General features: G+C 35.0%; 1 protein-coding gene across 3 annotated transcripts in view; it reads left to right on the forward strand.

Moving 5' to 3' along the window:
• Positions 1–22,560, forward strand: part of LOC138704976 (replication factor C subunit 4) — a 77,374-nt gene extending 54,814 nt beyond the window's left edge. For 2 of the 3 annotated variants that reach the window (XM_069833476.1, XM_069833475.1), the window contains 2 exons: positions 8,507–8,590; positions 8,748–8,960. In XM_069833476.1, the coding sequence (XP_069689577.1) occupies positions 8,507–8,590; positions 8,748–8,837 (174 nt within the window). In that variant the 3' untranslated portion in view covers positions 8,838–8,960. Of the gene's footprint in view, positions 1–8,506; positions 8,591–8,747; positions 8,961–22,543 lie in introns of those variants that run through there. The other variant, XR_011333518.1, reaches the window with a different exon arrangement.
• The last annotated feature ends 2,957 nt before the right edge of the window (positions 22,561–25,517 follow it).

A 25,517-nucleotide genomic window follows, 5' to 3' on the forward strand; every position in this document is an offset into this window, starting at 1 on the left:
AAGTGAATATATGTTTTTCCAATTGGTCACTGGCTATTAATAACTAGTCTAGTGGTGGGGCTGCTACTTTAAGAGCCTCTAGAATGCAAACTCTCAAAATGTCCCTATTCACATTGAGAGTTCTTTGACTGGAAGGAACCCAGCAAATTGTGAAAATTGTACCATCATGCAATATTCGTTGCCTTTCATTATCTTTGATTTGTATGTGATTCATTATATAGTGCATAATTTTTCCTATAAATATCTGAAAGTTATTAATGCCTTGAACAGCTAACTTCAGTTTGTGGTTATCATTATGCCAAATTAGATAGATGAAAACATATTTCTTTAGTTCAAAACATATCCCAATATTTTTGTCAAACATAGTTGAGGCACCCTCAGAAATCATGCAAGACATTCCTTTAAAGAGTCTATACTCATAACAAGTATATTGAGTAGTGGAAATAGCAACTGCTTTTCCATTTTCTTATTCATTGAGATTAAAAGCATATACTTTGCGGATGGTTTTTCTCAGAATACAGTCAGTCCTTCTTTCATTTCACCAAAACTCTCAACTTCTCACTCATTTCAAATATCATGGACAGTAGTTAAAAAAGTCTTGCATGTAGTATGGGTCTTCAATGCTACAGGTCCTGGGCTTATCAGGTACTCATATGGGGATGGGGTCTGGTTATTGGGACTGAGGCATGATGACCCTTCAGTTAGCATTGGATTCATGAATGCCACCCACATCGTCTGTCTGACTTGAACATTCATTGCATATTGGGCACGTAATGGACCAATGAGTGCCTAGGTGCATGGAGTTGTCCTAGGTCCAGCCCTCAAATAGCCAAGCCAAAGCCAAGTGTATCTGAAAATGTGCATTATAATCAAGGACCCTGCAAGCTTGAAGTGTGCACAGTAAAGTGATTTCTTCGTGAGAAAAACACAAGTGTTGCTTAGATTCAGTATCAGATTTGGAAGATTCATGAACAAAAATTCATGTCTGGAGGAAGTGTAAAACAGTGACACAAGATGTTTAAAAGTGATCGAAAAAATGTTCATGATGAAGTGTGATTTGGAAAACCTTCAGTTGTGGCAGACAGACTTGTGCAGGAAGTGAATGCAGAGATATGCGGAAATAATTGCTTTATGTTAACCGAGCTTTCACTTCCTCTTCCGAAAATTTCGTATAATTATTCTTCTATAAGAAATTGTGAGTAGCAGACTAGGATATCACAAGTTGTGTGTTTCGTTGTTTACAGATGACCACAAGTAAAAAAGAATGACTTGGGCACTCACTTTCCTGGAGTGATCACAAGGGACAAGAATTCCTAGATCACATTATAACTGATTATGAAGTTTAGGTTTACTACTTCAGTGTCCATTCAAGAGATCTTTTGTGTGTTAGTAGAGGCATATCAGTCGCCAAAGGAAGGAGGTTCTGGCAAACATTGACTGCCAAGAAATTTATGATGACTGTCTTTGGGTTAGGAAAGGAGTGCTGCTTGTTGATTTCCTGACACAAGAAACGACAGTCATCTCCTCAGTTTGTTGTGAGACATAAAAAAACAACAGGAGACCATACAAAAAAGAGGCCTGGAATGCTGACTTCCAGTATTATGTTGGTGTATGATAATACATACATATAAATCACTACAGCCTGGAAGTTAGACAAAATGTCTTTTTTAATTGGCAGATAGATATAAAAAAAAAATTTAATGGAGAAAAACCATGTTTCCGTACATTTTAGGGATGGTAGGGCAGTTTTTATTATGCCTTTTTTTTTTTTTTGGCTGTTTTGGCTTCTGTTGTCTAATTTAAGGTTTAATGCCATATTTTGTCTTTTCTTCATTTAATGGGTATTTCCTGCTGTTACATGTATATTAAAATACATTAGCCCACAAATTTCAACTTTTTGTCTGTAACATGGACAAAATCAGATCATCTTTACTAAATCGACTCTCCTTTACACGAAAATGATAGTAAAAATGTCCTAAGATGTAACATTTTTGCGTTACAGAGATGTAGTAGATTTCACCCAGAAACATACATTTCTGCTTTATTTTACGTGTAATACTGATGTTAGCATTATTGCACTTGTTTTACCAAGCAATATAAGTAAGAGAATACATAAGTTTTACAGAAAAAAAAACAGAGCTCTAAATTTATGCTGATTTCGAAAAAGTGTCCATGAGTTCCCATTTTATGAAGTAAAAATCACTTGCTTTTTAATAACTCATTAAACCATAATTTAATTCTATAAATTACTTTAAATTATTACTGAAAAGAAGCGTAATATCTAAAAAGACACCCTTGTTAGCCAGTTTGCCAGTAAACTGAAGTATACAACATATATTATTTTTTTTAACTTGAGGTCATTTCATGTCAATTCATCCAGATCATGTCACCCATTGTTTCCAATTTTGCTGAGACTTTGCATATGTGTTACATATCTCAGTAATGGCTTCCTTTAAAATTATATTGAAATCCGTGAAGTTGTTAAAATAGAAAATAGTATTATTGTTATGAATGTAGTCTCATGTCAGCAGTTGAAAATATTACAAATAATGCCACAGTTTCCAATGTAATCATTGGAGTTTATTAAACTTGCTCTGTAACTGAGATTTATATTGAAGATTATAAAAATTGTACATTTAAATTATCATGATGCGTTTACCTTTTTTTAGGAATTTTTTTTTTTGCATTTATTGGAAATTCATTTTTTTTTCCAAAGTGCCACACTTTTGTACGAAATGGAAATATAAAAATTGGAGATTTATCCTTCGAAGAGCTGGAAAAATTCAAATATCTTGGAGCAACAGTAACAAATATAAATGACACTCGAGAGGAAATTAAACACAGAATAATTTACTACTTTTATGAATCAGGCCCCTGAACGCAGTACTAGGGAAACTGACCATTTCCCTAGTAATTCGTCGTGGTCTTCTTGATTCTTATGTTGGTAATTATAACTAGTGGGGAAGAGGATATAAAATGTGTTACACACTTTCACTCCTAGAATGCAGTGTTCAACATGGATCCGCATACTAGCAATATGTTGTGTTGTTGTTTTCTAATGCCAGGCATTTGACAATAAAGTCATTTGACCTCTTGCATTCCAATACTTTTTAAAGACATTATCATGACCAGCCACTGAAGCACAGATTTTGAGGTGTTCCGAATCCATTTCTTGGTTTGAGTTGCACAATGGGCAGTTAGGGGACTGATATATTCCAATTCTATGCAGGTGTTTAGCCAAACAATCATGGCCTGTTGCCAATCTAAATGCAGCTACAGACGATTTTCGTGGTAAATCGGGAATTAACTGTGGATTTTGATGCAGAGAGTTCCATTTTTTCTCTTGGGATTGTGTTATCAAATTTTGTTTGTTGAAGTCTAAGTATGTAGATTTAATCTTTTCACAGAGTAATATGTCGATTTAGTAACAGGTCTGTAAGTAGCAGTGCTGCCCTTCATTGCTAAAACATCCGCATTCTCGTTTCCCAGGATTCCACAATAGGATGGTATCCATTGGAATACAATTATTTTATTGGGTGATATTAATTGAGAGAGCATTTTAGTTATTTCTGCTGTTTGAGATGAAGGTGTGTGTTTAGAGACGATTGATGTGGCATAGAAGATTCTTGAGACATTCACTCATTGCAATTATTTCACCATCAAAACTTGTTGTTCCATATCCAAGAGATCTATAAAGTGAGAAGAGACAGCACGTAACACCTGCACCGGCACCTTGTTCTCTGGAGATCAAGGGTCCGTCGGTGTATAAATGAAGCCAGTTTTGTGGAGGGTACCTAATATTAATTGTCTCTAAAGACAATTGTTTCAGTATTTCAGTGTTTACTTTTGATTTCAGTATTTCTTCTGTTAAATTTAGATTATATTCTATATTTAATAGAGTTAAAGGGTTTGGTTTAATTTGTAAGTTTTCTTTTAAATTCGGGATATTGAATTTCTGTTTTAATTCTTGAACAATGGATATGAAACTTTTTTGAGTTTTCAATCTACAGAGAGGACTGTATGAATGCCAATATTATAAGTGTCATTAACTTGATCAGGAGTTAATGACCTTCATTCATAAAGGGTGACATTACCAAAATTGCATTGCTCTCTTCCAATAGAGTTTTTATTCCGGGGAAACCTTTATCTTCTATAATTTGATCTCCTGATTCTATCAGTTTCAAAATTCCACAGTCATTTGTGATAAAACTATCACTGGCTCTATCTCCATAACATTTGGAAGTTAATATTACCATACCACAAGGTGCAATTCCAATAAGAACTTTTGCAGTATATGCAGACTTATAATAAAGAGTATCTATATATACGCTGACTGATTTCAGGAGGTTGTTCTGTTTTAACTTCAGTGCAGTCAATAATAGCTCTACAGTTCGGATAATTATCCTTAAAAACAGTAGGCTGTATTGCATTAATAGTATCTTTGCTGGGCCAGAAAACAAACTTTTTAGTTGCCTGTGCAAGTATAGGTAAAACAGATTGGAACATTATAGAAATAGTACTATGGTGAACATTGAAAATTACAGTAAGGGCAGCAAATGGCAAGGCTAAGATAAAAGTCTACTTTATTTACTAATTTTGCGTTGAATAGTGTCTAACAGTAAGTTAAAAAGTGAATTAAAAATGTCTGTGTGGGTTACAATTAAGCCACAGCCAGGAGAGAAGACCAGAAATGTCGAAAAGACAACCTGGTGGCATTGGATTTAAAAAAAAAATATTTTTCTCAGAACTTTCTGTAACTCATGTGGTATCACAAATGAATGATTCAATTACATTTTGTATTTTTTCTGGAAAGTTCTCAGCAGCAACAACATAAACTCCCGCAGGCTCGCCTGCTTCAGATTATGGAATTCATGTCACATCTTGAACGTTCACACCACTCAGCACTTGCAGCGAAAGATTGCACTTTACAGTCAGGATCTATAGAATTTAAATCATCAAACAAACGTTTTGCTTCAGCCTGGATAATCAACGTGGATAATGAAACAGCACATTGATTTTCACATTCAATCCATTGGGCCAATTGCTCCATAATTGGTGCCCTTATCTGTGTTATTTTAGTTGTTGACATTCTCGTCGCACTTTTACAACTTTCTTTCATTTCATCTGCTTGATTTCTTATTGTTCTTAAAGTTGATTCTGAAATTTCTGTAGCTCTGACTATGTCGACTGTGCGCTCATTGCGTTCATACCTCTTTGTTGTTTAATCAACTGTCCTAAGACAGGTCTGAACCTTACAAGCGATACCAACAACGTACCACTTTTTATGAGACAACTAAGCCAGGAGATAATGGAGTAGGATGCCCAGTTCTTTTTCGCCCTTCATTGCATATATCACCGACTAGCTACATATTACACTAATCAGACTTCAGATATAATCAAACAATTGTTCTTTCTCTGACACATCGTCAAGTGAGATGTACTGCCTGATAATAGATGTACATATCAGCCAGAACCTCAATGAGAGATAACTTACATCTTTATAACTTTTAATTTTTCTTCCAGTGTTATGGTTTTTCTTTGCTTTTAATCTTGGAAGTATTTTGGTCACTGTTACCTCTTTTTCTCATAATGTTTGCATTGCAGGAGACTCCAACAATGCAGCTTACTATTTCTACAGCTTCTATGAGACAAATACAGCACAATGCCGCCTTTTGACAAGGCAAAGTGACGTGCGCACAAGGTCACATAACCTTGCACAGGGTGACTTCAAAATTTCTACTGGTTGCAATTTTTTCAATTAACTTTTTAAAATTGCATTATAGCGCAAATATATAAAGTGAGATTGTGTATAACGAGGGATACCTGAATCTGTAAGCAATAAAATTTCTTTATTAATGAATCAAAGAGATAATTTATATTTTCCACTCCCACTGTCGTAAGTAGCCCGTTTTTAGGGAAGTAAATGGATTTTACTGTGATAGTGCTGGTTGCTATTGATGACGGGACATAAGTCACATTGCTTCTCTAGGGAAGCAGTTTCATCTAATGGTAACATAGCAACAAATAAAAGAATACTCAAAACTCGACGACCTTCCCAACAGATCTGATATTAAATCATGTGAAATGAAGAAATATATTTTTATTACATAAAATGTTGGAGAGGAAAAAATATTATATGCAATTCGTGCTTTAAGTAGAATTTGCTAGTCTCTGACTACTTAATTGCATCCCTCACTATTGCTCGGGTGCAAACTCGTCCTCGGCTAGTAAAAACTGATTACCTCACTTTATATATAAATAACTAAACTATTAAGATCGAACTCAGTCTATTAAACTGATAGCATTCTACATTACATTGTTTTGGGTCAAGACTTCATTTGTTCAAGATACTTTGATTTCTTTTCACTGCACATAAGTTTGTAAAATTCAATGCAACGTACATGGGCTATGTTACTGTATACTGAACGTCAAGAATAGCTTTAATGGATGAGAGAGTTAATCTAGTCCTCTCATCAGTCCACTGTGCATTTATCAATGAAAACACTCCTTTTACATTTGCATTATGCTTTGGAAGAGATAGTAAAATTGTGCTAACTGCAAAAGCTCAGAATATTGCTCTTCTGAAGCACAGTTTTCAAAAAAAGCTACCCTCTTTTGTTGTACCAACGAAGTATCAAAATTAGCGTCTGTTGCATTCTCTGTTTGGCATGTTGCTTCAAACTCTGTGTATCCTCATTTTCTTGATGGGAATTTTTGTGTGTAATCATTTTTAAATTTGGTCTTCCGCTTCAAAATCAAAACCTTCACCTGTTATTAATAGTTAATAGGTTGTATTAAAGCAAAATGTTATATGATTTAAAGAAATAAAAATAGATGCAATCTACACTGCACACAAACGTGTGAAGTGAATCAGAAGCAAGCAAAGAGGAAATGGAATTGGAAGCAAAACTGGAATTGATTTTTCTCTACCATCTATTGTACAACAAGAGAAATGTTTTTCGAACACAACAGGAAAGATGGCACCTCCTGAAGGGGGAGTTTCAATTTATTTTAATATTATATCATGATGAGTAAATCCCGAAAAGACAAAGTATATGATTATGTCTCGTGACGAGAATATTGCACGAAATGGAAATATAAAAATTGGAAATTTATCTTTTGAAGAGGTGGAAAAATTCAAATACCTGAGAGCAACAGTGACGAATATAAGTGATACTCGGGAGGAAATTAATCACAAAATAAATATGGAAAATGCCTCTTATTATTCAGTTGAGAAGCTTTTATCATCCAGTCTGCTGTCAAAAAATCTGAAAGTTAGAATTTATAAAACAGTTATATTACTGGTTGTTCTTTATGGTTGTGAAACTTGGACTCTCACTTTGAGAGAGGAACATAGGTTAAGGGTGTTTGAGAATAAGGTGCTTAGGAAAATATTTGGGGCTAAGGGGGATGAAGTTACAGGAGAATGGAGAAAGTTACACAACACAGAACTGCATGCATTGTGTTCTTCACCTGACATAATTAGGAACATTAAATCTAAACGTTTGAGATAGGCAGGGCATGTAGCACATATGGACAAATCCAGAAATGCATATAGTGTTAGTTGGGAGGCCGAGGTAAAAAGACCTTGGGGAGGCCAAGACATAGATGGGAAGATAATATTAAAATGGATTTGAGGGAGGTGGGATATAATGATAGAGACTGGATTAATCTTGCTCACGATAGGGACCAATGGCGGGCTTATGTGAGGGCGGCAATGAACCTCCGGGTTCCTTAAAAGCCAGTAAGTAAGTATTATATCGTGATACACACTTAATTCTTCTGTTTTTAAATCTGGGACAATATCAGTTTTCCAGTACATATGGCTTGGGTGTACACAACATGTGATTCGTGTAATTTTATATAATTTGCAATGTCTTGTACTGACTTTTGAGAGAACTCCTTCAGATAATATAACAATCTAAGTTCACTTTTCAAATGCACAAGGTCAAAATATAAGCTTTAAGGTTCTTTAAGTTCAGAAAAGCGTGCCCCATCTTCAAGTTGGTCCTTTTCAGGTTAAGACATGCAGACTTATATCATTAGAAGGTCTTTCTTGCACTCCCTTAATATATTTCAAACCTAGATATTAGCATGTATGATTTGCCCCTTCCACTGCAGAGTAGTTGAGACGCTCCAAAGTGCTACAAAAGGACATCTCTAGAGCATCTCTCAATTTCCTTACAATGTTGCAGTCTTATGCAGGATGTTCAAATGTGAGGATGCTCTTTCATCATTTACCATGGAACACACCAGATTATCTGAAATCAAAAGAATGGTTCTGCTCCAATAGGGATATTTCCATCTGTGTACTATATTCAACTCTCATGCCTTATAAACCAGATTCTTATATGAGTGTCACTTCATTTCATTTTGTCAGTTTTACGAGGTTCTCGTAGGAATTCTCAAGGGAATGGAATGTCATAGTTTAAAAGGAAATTTCGAATAAACAAATGGATTTTTGTTTATATTGCTTAGTAAAATATTGGTATGTTTTATGTTCCAGCTCATAGAGCAACTCCATGAAGTGATTGTTTTCGATCCCAAATTGACAGACAAACAGAAGGCTGTGATCTGCGATAAGCTGGGAGTAAGTAGTGCAATATAAAAAGAAATGTATATGTCTTGATTTACAGATGTTGGCAATTATAAATTAAAATTAGTAACAAATAAATAATATGGTCTCATTAGGACCAGTTATGGTGGTTTGAACAACACAATGACAATGCTACAATTTTGTGATGCAGATTTGCAGTTTCCGGATGCAAGATGGAGGAAATGAGTATATTGGTTTGCTTGATTTATGCTGTACTATCATCAAGGCATTGAAGATGTGATTTGTGAAATGGAAGAATGTTGCGTGATTGTGAATCATAAGGTGAAGAAGAATCATTTACTGAAAATATGAAATGGAAAAAATGTTCTTCACATGGTATGTTAATAAAACCAATAACTTTTTATCAATTTGTTTTACTGATTTCTTACAACTATTGAATATTAGGTCAAGAACATGTTAGTGGAGTCAGACTGTAAAAATGTATGTAGGTGAAGAAAAGTTAATGATAAATTAATATGAAACATATTATATTTAATATTCTGCTCAAATAATGAGTGCACCAATTCATGTTAATAAGATTACACTTCTTATCGATCAGAATATAATTTGATTATTGTGTAAAATTGTAAACCTCGAAAATTTAAATGATATAAGAGTACAGTGAATAAAATTGCAATAGATATTACTAGGGCAAGAACTCCTCCTAGTATCAGTGATATAATTTTCTCCTCCGTTTATATTATGGCAGGATGATGATAATGATGACGACATAAAATGGTGAATGTTGCAGGAGAAATGAGTTCAAAAAAATGTCCCAAGCACAGATTCGTTACAATTTTAATCTGAATCTCCATTGTGAAAAGCTGGTGTTCTAGCTGTTTGGCCAACATCTTTTATTTAACTTCTAATCTGGTAATTGATATGTAGAACCCATTGAAAGTGGTTTTATATGTAAGGAAAGTTGTTTTAAAATTTGAAGTTTTCGGTGTTATTACCAATTTGGCAGTGCTATTTTAAAATTATATACATATACGAAAATTTTATAATCCTGGTTCAAGACATTAAACACAATAAAAGTGCAGCGTTTTCAGCATCAATTGTGAGTTTTTACAATATTTATATAGATCTTAATACACAGCTGTATTTATTTGTTGAAAAAATCGTGGAACGAAATGTATCACTGAAAAAAAAAAAAAAAAACGGAAATGACACTGGTCAGCACCAATGTTCTTCCTGCTGAAAATTTTGGTAATATTTATCAATTCAGCAATGTCGAGTTCGGTTATGATGATATAATTCTCATATCACCCACAGTTTTTTAGGGAAAGAATGTTTTATCTTTATATTTAAAATGCATTTAAATTTATATTCTGTAATATATACACTTTTACTTGAGTTACATTTAGAATAAAATGTTTAGATTAATGTACTATACACTTATTGTGTAACATTATTAGAAGATTGTATTTATTTTTTCTGTTCCTTAGTAAAGCTATTTTCGTATTTAAATAATATGGACGAGGTCGAGAATTATTGCTGGAGACTTCTTCACCTAACGGGACTGCAATGAGGTGTAAATTAATTTGAAAGCCTGGATCAGAATCTCGAGAAATTTCACCCAAAGCTGGATCAAGTTCATCTTCAAGAGATGATGAAGATTTTTCAATGCCTGGTACCAGAAAGTCATATTTAATAACCCAATCTGAGTTAAATTACTTAATTCGAAACTTGGATCTTCCCAAAACAAAGACAATGTTACTTGGATCAAGACTCCAAAAATGGAGTCTACTGGAAAAGAATGTGAAAGACTCATTATACAGTATAAGAAGAGCCAGGCTGGCATTGCTAGATATTTTTCAGTGGATGGGAATTTAGTTTACTGCAGTGATGTCCGTAGTAGAGCCAAGCAAACAGTCTCTCATTACCGATCATTGTTGTAGGTGAGACTAGTGGATCAATAATGCCAGTTCCGAGAATGGTATTATCGACACTGCCATTCTCGAGAACAAGATACACGATACTCATTCAATTCGTGACCCATACTGAAACGTCAATGTTTATAAGGCAAATGCAAGATGACATGGCAGTATGGTTGTACACTGGCTCGCAAAACTTTTGTCCAATATACTGTACAGTTTTTCTCGTTTTGGTATTTGTACTCATCCCAGGACAGTAGCTTCCCTGCCAGTCAGTATCTGTTTCTTCATAAGGATGAAGTTTGCGTTTCCTTTATCTTTTTTTAGGTGCATTCATAGTCCATATCACTCATCTCCATGGATTTTTGTTCGTAATAGTTAAACATGCCACAAATAGAGCTGATGAATCCTAAAAGTGATTCATATAATCCATGCACTATTTCAATATCTATGTTTACACGTTGCAATTTAACATTTACACTATTAAATATCAGGAGTGTGTCCTTCCAAACTGTCTTTATGAATACTGTCTAGTTTACAGAGTTCATTCAGTAAGCCTGAAACCTCATTTCGCACCAGTGGTTCCTTATAGGTATTATTGATAACATGTGTGAGAGCATTGATAACACACTCCCAATTTTCATTTGGATTTATACATGCTTTCTTTCCTACCGACCAATGTGTTTTTTGATAAACTTTTTACTGTTTTGCTTCCTGGTTCCATGAAAGAAGAAAGTAGTTCCCACCATTGTGTAAAATAAGAGAAAAAATTATAAATGTTTTGTGCTAGACTGAAGGATGAGCATGCTTCCTAACAACAGCTTGCAGCACTAGTGCCAACTAAATTCATAGAATGTGTTGCACAAGGCATATAATGCACTATTTCATTCTGTAATACATGCCTGTGACATCTTTTCCTGTATTTAATATGAAATATGACCTGCCCACTGATTAATTTTTTCCTGTGTAGACTCCTGACATATTGTTTGCATGTTGTAAGAATGGCCTCTACAGTCAGTAATGTCAATGAAATATGTAGACAAGACTTTCAATATAGCTTCAGACTTGTGTCCAGGTTTGGCAACAACAAAAGGAACATACAGCAGGCTCCCCATTTTCGTCCACATACTGTAATATGAGAGATAAGTGGTCAATATGTGAAATGTCCGCAGTAGAATATACTATAGAAATATAAGTAGCTGGTCTATTTCATATCACTGATGATAATTCTTTTCACTCGTTCAGAAAACATTTTATTATTACATCACAAATTGTTGAAGGTAGAGAGCTTGTATCACTATCCCAGATTTCCATATCGTTCAATGTGCTTCATGAGAAAAGGATCAAACTCAGCTATAAGTTAAAGACACAACATAAACTGACTATTATGTAATGAATGGAATTTTTCAACATGCCCACTTAAAGGAAGTCCACTACTTCTTACCTTTATCATTACTGTAACACCTTTTTCAGTACCTACATTGCGCCAGTATATTTTTTCTGCATCAACATATGACTCAAAATGTTTTTCTACTGTTCCAAGGGATTTTTGTCTCGTTAAAAGCCACAGTTTACAATTCTGATGTGTAGGGGAAAAGGTCAGTGGACTTACATTGATAATCCTCCTGGCTAGGTCGAATGAACCAGCCAACCAACGACAGGTGTGGCCTTCCAAACATTTTGGGGGTGGTGTATGAACGAAGTAACTGCCAAAGCAGAAAAAGGTGGTGCTCAATCTAAAACGGTTACATTTCTGCTAAACTAGCACTCCAGTAATAATGATGAATGGAGGAGTAAAACTGCCCAGTCACTATCAATGTGGCATCCTTGAGTGAAAAATACTGGAGAGCGAGAGAATTAATGGTTTCATTGTCAAAAATTCAGCATTAGCAAACAACAACAACACAATTTCAAATTTTCGTGATGACATATAATACTAAAAATTGAATGTTTTTCCAATCTGAAATACCAAGAGTAGGGATCGTGGTCTTGCCTCCAAACAGTTTACATGTTGCACACAATAAATGACACTGGTGCTACAGGAATATACTAAGTAATAACGCAATGTTGATTCACCATTTAAAATCTTACAATAAAATATATTTTTGTACAGATCTCTTATTTTACTGGCTGTCAGCCTTTATGAATTAAAAAAAAATCACTATTACAGTTTTTATTAATTTCACAGTGTAGAAGAATGTCAATTTTTGACTGATCAACACACTATTCTGCAGGATCATCACTAACAAGGTTATTGTTACTTTTTGTAACATCTGATACGACACATGGGTCTGTGTGCAATTCGAATTCAGAAACCTTTTGTTTTTCTTTATCTTTAATCATTGTTTCATTGGCATTTACTTTTTTACTGTGGCTGTAGTGTTATCAGCACATATAGATCTATCAGTACTGTTTGAGCTCGAACCAGCAATATTTCTTGTGAAAAATGTGTCTACTCAACCAAGTGTTTTTAGAATTTTACCTTCCCTTACTCACTTTTTTTCTTTGCTAATTTACGAAATGCTGCCCCACTTGAAGGAGAACACAACATAAAAATCAGGTTGGAAAAAAAATCATGATTTTTTAAAAATTAAAATCAGATATTTTTATTTCAATAAAATCTTTTTACTTAAATACTTTTAATTATTATTTTTAATTGGATCTATTGAAGTAAACAAAGTATTTTAATAACAAATCACACCAATGACCAAACAGGAGTTAGATTTCTTCCAGTTTTAAGTTTAAAAAAATACTTGAAACAAATGAAACCAGAAACTCCACAACTGGCTCAACCTCGAATACACATGTCTAATATATTGCTCGATTCAACTACAATTGCCGATCATGTGGGAGATGCGTGTGTATGTTTCTGTATGATTCTATTGGCTGATTTGAGAAACGGGACAGGAAGTATTGTAAGATAAATGGAACACTGCACTGAATTAACTGCGAATGTGAGGGGCAATATAATAACATTCATTCACATTTTTACTCTACATTAATTGTGTCGAACGGCTTGCAATCCTTTCTCGGTAAAATCTATCTCATTAGCTGTAGCCATCAAGCTATCAGTGACGTCAAATATAATTGAGTTAAATCTAGCACGTTTTCATCCATTTTACGAGACAAGCATTCATTCTCTGAATTGTTACTGTCAACACCTAAAATTGCTGGTCTAATATTATAACTAGATAACTCGATATTTGTGTTATGTACTTCAGTAGGTTATTTAAGTAGTAAGCTTAGAGAGCCATTATAGTTTCTTAAGCTACATAATTTATTTTTAAAATCTGCTATACAACATTACTATGCATGGAGACAATAGATTGGATGCACTAAAGCTATTTCCTAATTATCTCAAAGCATTAGATTTGCAGTTATCTAGTTATAGTAATAGACCTACATTATTTATTATTACACTCTACCTGTCTTCCTTTGTGATGCTCCTTATAGTATTTTGTGCCATTCTTTTAACACTCGGAGATTAACACTGCCAACATTATCTATTTCAGTAAGATCCATTTCACCTCCCGCATGTGCAGACTTAGACACAAAAAATGACCGATCATGAATGTTACATCTCTATGATCATTCTCTGCTGCTTTCCTACAGTTGTTAACTACATTTTGTACTATTCTTACACTTTTCCCTACAGTTGCAGCCACTTTCTCCGTGGCTCTTTTTAATGGAATTATTAGTATCTTTTCCTTTTCCTGATTGCAGAAATGCACTATATTATTTATTATTTCTTGACCATCTGACCAGATCCTTGTACAACGGAGCAGTAGTTTGTGTTTTGCAATATCCATGTCGCAGTACTTCACTTCAGATAGAATTCAAATGGTGAGATGCACTCACTGTGCAATTGTGCATAATCCACAGACTGCCCTTGAAGATTCAGAGCGATAACGGTCACTTGCTTATGATTATGTTTACTGTTTAGTTTCGTCATTGGCAATTGTAATTGGATAGAGTTATACCAATCGGACCCCTAGTTAATTACATATCTGCATCAGCATACAAGCTAGTTAGAAAACATAACCAGAAACAACATGCAATTCACTAATCACACTGCAGTCAAGAACAACACAGACCTATGGTCTGTCCAAAACTACTTCCGACCTGACAAATGGCGCCTTTACCATGTTACTATGGCAACCATTCAAATCAACCAATCACGAGAGATGCTTGTGTTTAAATTATATTAGACGTATTATCTTATCATTGGTGGAGTGTGTGACTGGTGTGTGTTTCCTAGTTTCTGCGAGATTTTCTAAACCGGTGACTTGTGCAATGTCGGAAGGAAGAAAAGGCAGGCGGAGAACAAAGAATATTGTACAAGATGCCCCGTTAAAGAGTCAAGCACGAGAGATGGTGTGTAACGTAAGAGAGTATTTTAAGAGGGGGAAAAGATAATTGTGGGCCTCTTTTACGTTTGGCGCAAGTCGTAATGAGAACTGCTGTTTGTGTTAAAATTAATAAGAACACTGTTATCAATATTGGAAAAGAAAAAGACAGTGTAGATGAAGATGACGCTGGATCCTCAAGACTTGAAACTCCTGGGAAAAGACGAAAAATGGAGAAATTTGTAACAAATATAGATGCTTTCCAGCAAGATGCTATCCGCCATTATATTTATGCCTATTATCGGAGGAAAGAACATCCGACTCTTAGAACACTGCATGTTTCCCTTCATGATGTAGGTCTTTTCAATGGCAGTAAATTGTCACTTAATAGTGTGATAAAGGAACTTGGGTTTAAATACAAAAAAATCAATGGCCACAGGATTCTGGTGAAAAGAACAGACATTGTCACAACGGTGCAGATTTCTCAGACACGTGATGCAAGAAAATTTGAACAACATTATATGGCTAGACGAAACTTGGATTAATGTTGGCCATACCCTAGGTAAAGGCTGGACAGATGAATCAGTGGAGGGATCTATGGCAGTGCCTATTGGGAAAGGAGGGAGAATTATTTTGTTGTGTGCAGGTACTTTAGAAGGGTTTCTACCTGAGTGTCTTCTGGTATTCAAATCAAAGAAAACAAACGACTATCATGAAGAAATTAACCATGCAACATTCTACGAGTGGTTTGAAAATAAAGTTTTGAAAAACCTCAATGCACCATCTACAATAACTATGGATAATGCACCGTATCACTCCGTTATTCATGACAAGGCTCCTACCATGGCAACAAAGAAAGCCGATATGATTGCATGGTTGTTATGTAACAATGTGACAGCACAGTATAATATGAGGAAAGCTGAATTAATGGAGCTAGTGGCCCGAAACAAGCCATAGTTTCCACTGTATGTTGTAGATGAATTAGCCAAGAGACATGAGCATAAAGTAATTAGGCTGCCTCCTTACCACTGCACTTTAATGCCATAGAGGGGATTTGGGTGCAAATTGAGCGGTACGTAGCAATTAACAATAGGAAGTTTACAGTGACAGAAGTTGAGAAGCTACTGGGAGAGGTAGTTCTGAATATTGGAAGAAAGTAATCGATCATACAAGAAATGATATACAGAAAGCATGGGAAAATGAAGTTGCCATTGAGGAAAGTGTAGACGACTTGATAATATCTTTAGGCTCTAGTGATAGTTCAGTGGACAGCAACAGTGAATCTGAGCCCAGTGGAGTTTTTCCTTTGTAACAGTACTCTGTCCTTCCAGAAGAAGAAGATGCAGTCGTGTTAAGAGTTAGTAGCGACGTGCATTGGAATTTATTTTATTCCTATTATTTTTAATCATAAATATTTTTACAGTTTACAGTTTTTTCAACGCCTTTCTAACAATATTATATTGAAGAATATTGGCACTCATAAAAGTAAAGACTTCGTATTAAATTGAAACCTGTTTTTACAGTTTACAGTTCTTTCAATGCTTTTCTAATGGTATTACATTGAAGAATACCGGTACTGCTACTGCTACTACTACTACTACTACTAATAATAATAATAATAATAATAATAATAGACTATTAAAAATAATTATGTACACTAATTTTAATGCCTATAAATGTATACGTTCATGTCAGCCGTTCATTACTGCACTCTATCGGCAGCACGCTCACTTACACAAACGATGGGCAACATAACACTGATCCCCCTTCTCTGTAAGCTGTCAAGTCGGAAGTAGTTTTGGTCAAGGTATAGTCAATCACATCAAGGACAAACACATACCCCACAATTCAACACTAGCATCATTTGATATCATCAATCTCTACACTTAATAGCATACCCATATGTGAAACAATGAAAATACTAGAACATATGTTGAAAGACAACAACACACCACAACTACAAATAGATGAAAACTAGCTAATTTTTTTCATGTAGTTTCTTCATCTTGGATTGTGTTTAATGGTGTCTGCTTATTCAAATGTTTGTATAGGAACACAAGTTTTCATGCTTTGTCTGTTCCAAGCTGTTGCGTAACTTAGAATGCACAACACCAATACTGACTAATTGCATTCATGACGTCTTTGCCATTACTGATGATAGATTCTTATGACTTCCACCACTGCAGTGCAGACACACCTAAAGTCTCATCTGTGTCCATAATGTTTTTAAATGGGCAAGGTTTTGCTTCATATTTCGCTATTACAGGTAAGAATTAAAATCCACTATAGTTAGTTAGTTTGACCAAACTAAAGTGCAGATTCACATTCTTCTACAGTTAGTTTATATTTGGAGGTATGTTGAAGCTTAGAATCAACCAAAGAAACAAAAAAATGTGATTGTGTAAGTGCTTGATTGTATCACTTTTGAAATAACTTTGTTGTGAGATGATTCTTGTCTTCATGTAATATGTTTAGTCTTTCCAAGTTATCTTTCAGAGCTTTCCATTGTTCGACAACTTGACCAATTGTGCAATCATTTTTCTGACAAACGTAAGTGCTTGATTGTAGAGCTTTTGAAATAACTTTGTTGTGGGGTGATTCTTGTCTTCATGTATTATATTTAGTCAGTTATCTTTCAGAGCTTTGCATTGTTTGACAGGATGACCAATTATGCAATAATTTTTCTGACAAATGTAAGTGCTTGATTATAGCACTTTTGAAATATCTTTGTTGTGGGATGATTCTTGTCTTCATGTATTATATTTAGTCGTTCCAAGTTATCTTTCAGAGCTTTCCATTGTTCGACAGCTTGGCCAATTTATTGCGCAGTCTTTTTTCTGACAATGTGAAGTGCTACTGATACAGGTTTTAACATATATTAACAAGTCTTCTGCATTATGCTTAATTTGAAAGTCACTCATTTTTTTCTAAATCGAGCTGAGAATTTTGTCTCTGTTCTCTTCATATATTTTCATGAACGTAGGCCAATTTTTTATGTATGCAGTGTGGCAGTCCACAAGTGTGCTCCATCTCACATCTTACGTTAACATTAATTAATATTCACCTTCATTTTTTAATTTGGCATTTGCAAAATTATTGTTGCGAAAGTATTTTAGAATTTCTGTGACATGTTCGTTCACATTTGGAGCATTTTTTTTTTATAAATCTTGAGATAGAAGGTTCAAAATATGGGTAGAATGACCACATGTAGTCGCATGAAGGTCTTCATGATTCTTAAGAGCATCTCTCATTTTTTATATATTACTTGCGTTATCAGTAACAAAACTTCTAACGCTGCATCTAAATTCTCTCTCACAACTTTTCACAGAATCAACAGCAATTTCAGTCATTATAATCTGAAGTGTGTGTGTGACCTGATGTATCAGTGGTGTTGTATAAGTTCACATCACCAGCCTCTGTGTTCACTGTCACACGAAATATTTGTTCATTATGAATATTTGACCAGCCATTTAAACTCATACAGATTGTTCACTCATATTTCGGAAACATTCATCCCATTAACTCCTGCAAGAATGAGTCCAGCAACATCACTGTGTGAGGTAGGACAATAACCAGGCTGTAACATTTGTGTTAACTTGATAAATTCTGGATTCTGTATGCATCGAAATGAAGTGTTTGTTGCACAACAAAGTTTAGTTACTTGCTTGTCCAGTGTATCTTTCTGTTGTGCAATTGTTTTAACAAAAAAGGAGCAGAGTTAACTTTGAATAATGATTTTGCATTGAATTACATTACCTGACTCCATTTCTTCTGCAGCTGAACTTGGCCTAATTGGGTTACGTATAAGAAAATGACTTCTTTGTAAATTTCCAAGAGGCTATCTGCTATATACATACCTACCTTTACTTTATCACTTGTAACTTGTAATTAAAGCAGATAAGAACAACTACTGGAAAAAAAATTCTGCTATTTTGATCTAATATTAAATAATATTGTACTTAATACTAGAGAAGACAGCAAGTATCTGTTACAATAAAATCAATTTTAATTCACTTATTCAAATTTACTTTCATTAAGTAGTGCTTGTTCTCCAGAATTAGAAAAAACTTCACAATTTTTTTCTTCCTATATCTTTTTGCATTTCAGAAGATGAGATTTCATTCTTGCTACTAAACCTTACATTTCTAAACCACATATTTTCATTTTGCTTTGGAACCTATGCCACTGTTTGTTGAAAGTTTTATAAAATATCCCCAAATAGGATCTTTTTTCCTCCCTACAGTCAGGGGTGACTCACCCATAAGAGCTGCGAAGCTGCAGCACTTCCTGCTTTGACAAGAAAATAAAAATACTGTAAAACTTGTTCAAAGTGGAACGTGAATAAGGCAGAAACTTGTTCAATGCAAACAAATCCTGTAGTCCAGGTGGATGGATTAGGCATTATAGTGTTATGTATTTCATATATTGCGGGATCTACCCAATGCGAAAATGGAAAGAAGTTTAAAGAAATATATCAAAAACTGCTTGTATAATATGGACATTTTACAACATGTTTGTATAGCCCTGACTTTTACCGTTTAATTTGGATGCTTGAGTTTGCAAATAGCTTTTATAAGGAACAAAACAAAGTTAGTGTGTACAGGTATAGGCCCAGGCGCTAATCCTATTATATTGGGCAAGGACAGTTAAAGGACACAGACAATGGGATCCTTTTCTGTAAGAAGTTCGTCAGCGCTTTATTTGGTTTTCCCCGTAATACTCTATGACCAACAGTACATAAAGGAACATTTAGGAACCCAGGTAAACAGACAAAATTGCAATCAAAGGAAACTGACAATGCCGTTCCTTGCAATAACAAAGCTATTTTTACTCGGGTTTTCTAGAAAATCCTAAGGAATGTGCAGAAACCAGACAAATAGGTTTAAACCAGATATGTGTTTAAATGCATACAAAAATTTCACTTCTGACAAACCAGTCAGTTGAATTGTCTTCAGAGTGAAAAGCTAAATCGTACATGGCGTTATTGCTAAACGAAGAAGTGAGTGTGATCGAAGCTAAAGAAAAAGGTAAACTTTTAGTGTGGGAAATCATGACGCTGTTCAAGTGTGGTAAAACGCAAATTTATAACACACTTAAAATAATGAATGAGTGGTTATAAGGAAATGGAAGGCTAAAACAACAGGTAACCAGAAAATTAATGACATAATGTGGGAATGGTTTACTAATGCAAGGTCAAAAAATATGCATATATCCAGTCCTATGCTTCAAAGTCAAGCTCTCGCAATAACCAAATCTCTTGGAAACGACCACTTTAAGGTATCTACAGGGTGGCTGGACAGTTTCAAGAAGAGACACAATATTATATGGAACAAAGTTTGTGGGGAATCAAAGGATGTGGATGAAAGTGTAGTGAGGGAGTGGAAACCAAAATTGTTAGAGTTGATTTCAGGTTATGAAGACAAGAACATTTGTGCGAGATCGTGCGCATTTGCTTGGTTTCAGCACAAAACCAATTTGCGGTAAGTCTGAAATTCCACATTCAGTATTCCCAACCCAACAGACATAACAATTTCCCTCTTCTTACCGCTTAAGTGACATATTGATTTTACTGCTTTAGGCTTTTAACATATTATTTTTAGAGACGTTCAATATAGTAATAATTATAAATTGGAAACTTACCACTGCATTTTCACCTAAATTGCACTGTTAATTATTGTTTTTAAATATTTGCAAAAATTAAGTAAACTCTACAACTCCACTAAAGTTACTGCATTCGTGATGCATGTAACATTAAGGAAGCCATTTGTTTTAAGTTCGCATTTATAGACTGGGGGAAAAAAAAGACAGACGTATATCACGGCCTGCTGGAGTATAATAAACACAGAAAACATTTTAAAGCAACAATGTTGAAGATAGATATTTTTGTTTTGCAAATTTGCCGTCATTGAACAGAAACCAAGATGGAGATTTCATTGCAACTAATTAGAAATTCCTCTTTCAGGTATGTAATAAACGATCTTTGCACAAAATAATGTACGATACACGAGCGGTATGTTTTCTTTCAATTCTCGGAAATTAAAAAAGCTCAACTACGTTTCGCTTTTTCAATCTTTTCCTCGAACATGAAAACTTCAACATACCGCTCTTGTAACGCATATTACTATTACAATGCAGACGAAACAAGGTTATTTTTTCGTGCACTACCAACAAAATCATTCGTGATTAAGGGAGAAAAGTGTGCTGGAGGCAAAATATCGAAAGAAAGACTTACAGTATTCTTGTGTGGGAATATGGTGGGAGAAATGGAAAAACCTCCCGTAATTGGAAAGGCGGCAAAACCAAGATGTTTCAAGAACCGAAAAATTGATAATCTCCCAGTGATTGGAGAAACAACAAAAAGGCTTGGATGACTGCATCGACGATGGAAGAGTGGTTAAATTTCTTTAATGCGAAAGTGAAGAAAGAAAATCGAAAGGTGATTCTTTTTCTAGATAATGCCACTTGTCACCCAAAACTAATTCAAATGTAAAACTAGCCTGGTTCCCACCCAGTGCAACAAGTGTACTAGAGCCCATGGATATGGGTGTAATTTATACATTCAAGTTACACTACAGGCGCTTCTTAATGCAGTCTTTGATCGCAAATGTGGAAGAAGCTGACATTTCTTATGATTTGGCAAGATCTGTATCAATTCTGGATGCTGTGAATTGGATCGGGTTGGCAGTAAAGAAAATTAAAGCAGACACTGTGAATAAGTGTTTTGTTAAAGCAGGATTTGGAGATGATGATGATGGAGATGGAATGAAGGAAGCGAACGAAAATGCAATTGCAATATCAACATTTTCAAGAGAAAAAATCTTCCAGGTAGTGCAGAGGAATTCATTGGAAATGACGACAATCTTGTGACACATTATAACTTTGAGTCAGCTTCATCTCATCTAGCTGCAAGAAATGCTGAAAAATAAGAAAATGAAGAGGAGGAGGAGGAGCAGCCGGGCAGGTGATTCAAAATAAGATCCACACACATGAGCAAGCTATTCAATGCATCAGTGACGTCATGCAATTTGCCATTGATTCAAACTCTCCCAGTCTTCTGGAGTTATTGTATTTGGTTAAATCTCTATTGAAAAAGATGTGTCTCAAAAAAATGGAAACTAGTTACTTTGTTAGATATGTGGAAAAAATCTTAATGATCTAGATCAAATATGTAAATAATTATGCAGTGTTAATACAGTAACAAAGTGTAAAATAGTGAATAAATACAGTGTAGTATAAAAGAACATGTCAACACCAACATATTTACATCAGCCAGCATGACCAAGTTTCACCATGAAAAGGTATGTCCTATGTATGATACCAGTAACATATTTACAAAATTTGTATAATGCGGAAACTTGTCTAATGTGAAAAAAACATTTCAGTCCCTTGCGATTCTGCTTTGAACAAGTTTTACAGTAATATTTATTCAAATTTGAATGTTTTAGTGGTTGGTGGTTCAGTTGATGTTATATTGGACGTGTGTAGAAGAATTGTTACAGCTTTTATTGGTAATTTGCTTTATATTTTATCTGGCCAGGAATATATATGATTAAAGTAATGGTTAGATTATAGTAAGTTTATTTTGAACAGTTGTCAACAATGTATGGGAATTATTATAAAAGCATTTGTTAAACTGTTAAAGGATTTTCTTTCCATTTAACTATGTATGTATTTTTTGTGTAGTGACGAAGTCATTAAAAATTAATTTTCCCTCTCTTTCACAGCACATTGAGCCAAGTTCCAAAAGAGCTGTCCATACAAGCTATATTGTCGTCTTAAATATCACCAGAAGTAGCCGATCTTTTACTGAAGGAATTTTTGTAAAGGAGTGCATGATTTCAGCTTCAGAGATATTGTGTCCTTCCCTGGTGATGTTATTTGAATCATTCTCTCTTCACAAACAATCTGTCGCCTCATGTAGAGACTTTATGGACATTTTTATGACGCCCTTTTCTGTAATTGTTGATAAGGCTTCAGTGTCGCACAGTTTTGAAAGATAAATATTACAATATTCCATGCGACCTTGTTGCGTTTTATAAGAACTTGGAACAAAAAGAGTTTCCGTTTATCCACGCATTGACATGCAAGTTAATTGTTATGTTTGCCTGTATATACCTTTGCGAACACATATTCTGAGTCATGACCCTGAATAAGAGAAAACTAGGTCATGCTTGTTCGATGTTGCGTTGGAAGGAGTGTTACACATTCATTATATTCAAACAATCCCTGATATAGCTGAAAGGGAAAGAAATCAAAGAAATGTCATTATTGTCTTCCTAACTACAGAAAAAAAGGACAATTTTATTTTGTTGTATTATTTTGTAATGGCGAATTGTTGTAATTCTTGAATTCTTCCTATGTGTCATAAAATGTGCCATCCATATATATATATATATATATATATATATATACACCTCACTGGCTCACTCTACCCCTTGCAGACGTGCAACCCTCCCAGCAATCGGTATTCCATCTCTTTCCCACCCACTCGCTGTCTCTCTCCAGAGCTTGGCAGGCTCCAAGGAACCCAGAGCAGCCACTGGTCATCACGGGGGCTGCCCATTTGGAATGGTCTGCAATACAGTATATTTAGATTTACTTCTGTTGTTTATAAATTGTCGGACCATCGGATCTGTGCCCCCCCATAAGATATGCGAACTGAACCCTAACTCCTTCTCAGCCTCGGTAATTCATTTCTCTCCCTGCATTCCTATCTCTCTCTTTTCTATCTCTCTCCCTTTCACTCCCCCACTATTCACAATTTTGAGCCTTCTTGCTAGACAGTTTATTAGTCCAATTTTGTCAACTCAACTTGAATACTGTAGCACGGAGTGGTGAAAAAAAATATTATTAAGCAAGTAATAGCATTTTTCGTTGAAGAGTATCAAACAGGTCAATACCTGTTTCCTATAAATCAGGCAACGAAAAGAGCAGCTGCGATCATGGGTGAGGCTTATTTTATTTCAATTGATTACGTATTAAAATTACTTAACTAATACTGATATAATACAGCATTTTTATGTAATATATATAGGCAGGTCAGAGCTCCTAATAAAGGAAATCAGGAGAGAGGGAGTCTGTACAGGATACGAAAAGCTAGAATCACCAGGGAAGAACAGACCAAGGGAACTTTTAATTCTTGTAGATGATATGGATCGGTGTATTTTAAGAATAAAGATACAAGAATTTTATACCATGCAGAAAGAAGTTCCGACTTCGATGAAATTTTGAAGGTTGCGAGAGAAGCAATAAATTTCCAAGGTGGGAGAGAAACGTTACAGATTAATAGAAGAGGAAGTAGCTAGATTTGTTATCAACTTGGGTGAAGACAGCAGCAGCAATAATAGTGACTCAGATTCAGATATGTCCGGGATATGCCCTCTGCAATTTCATGCATAATACTGTACAAATCTTGGTCTTTTGTAAATATGTAAATTATGTTGTTGTTGTTTTCTAATGCCAGGCATTTGACAATAAAGTCATTTGACCTCTTGCACTCCATTATTTTTCAAAGATATTATCATGGTCAGCCACTGAAGCACAGATTTTGAGGTGTTCCGAATCCATTTCTTGATATGTAAATTATATTCATAAGCATAAATTAGAACTCCTGCACATTATCAGTATGTTATATAGTATGTAAATAAGATCGTAGCATATAGTAACTTCGCCATAGCCGGTCCCTAACCCAGATGAGAAAGAAAGAGGGTACATGACTATGTATGTGTTCATTCATTCCTACAATTTTATTAGGACTTCAAGATCACGTTCCAAACCCAACAAAATAAGATAATAAGGTGAAGAAGTACTTATGACGAAAACATTTTTCTTTAAAAACGAAATAGATTCCCTAGACGTAATTTGCATTTAACCAACAAATATCCACTGTGATCATATAATTATCTCCAAATAATCGTAGAAGTCAATCAGCGTCATTAGACCTACTTAAATTAAATTATGAATAAGTAATAAATAACCTCACATTATTAATAAGCAATATTCAAGAGATATGACACTGTTTGACGGAAGTTTGGCAACATCCCTATTCGGCAAGGTTTGTGGCCTGCTGTATGATGTGGTGGCACAGTTCTCTATACTGTGGTGGTGGGAGGAAAGCTGGTGGAATGGAGTACAGGCGTTAACTTTTCCAAGAACGACGACAGCGCTGAAGGTGCACAGATCCGATGGTCCGACAATGCTTTGGAAAACACGTAAATAACTCATTATAGTTATATTACAATGGGGGGATGATGTCCGCAAAGAAGACGCCTATATACCCAACGGTATTTTCTAAACTCCGAAAGCTCTATACATGATGCAGATTGTACATCCGCCACATCACGACTCTGACTCAGAAGGCAATAATAATATTATGACGGAGGTGCACTGCCCCGTCTCTTGCTGTTATGCCCTGGGAGTTGAATGCTTCCAGTGGGCAGAGCTGTTCTAGATCACAAGAGAAACACTGACATTGCAGACGAAGTAGAAATAACGCCTGTTGTACAATATCTACAACAATACGGACAAGATTGGCTTCAAAGAATGGAACGTAGGCCTACCAGACTACCTACTGTCCGCAGATAAAAGAGACCGCAGGGAGTAGAGGTGAGGATGGTCTACGAGGCTGGTAAAATACATTTGCTTGCTTAGTGTGATCTGTACTTACAGTAATTTTGCGTTATGTGAAGACATATGCAA

The sequence above is a fragment of the Periplaneta americana genome, chromosome 8 (assembly GCF_040183065.1).
Source record: "Periplaneta americana isolate PAMFEO1 chromosome 8, P.americana_PAMFEO1_priV1, whole genome shotgun sequence".
In the NCBI taxonomy this organism is placed as follows: domain Eukaryota; kingdom Metazoa; phylum Arthropoda; class Insecta; order Blattodea; family Blattidae; genus Periplaneta; species Periplaneta americana.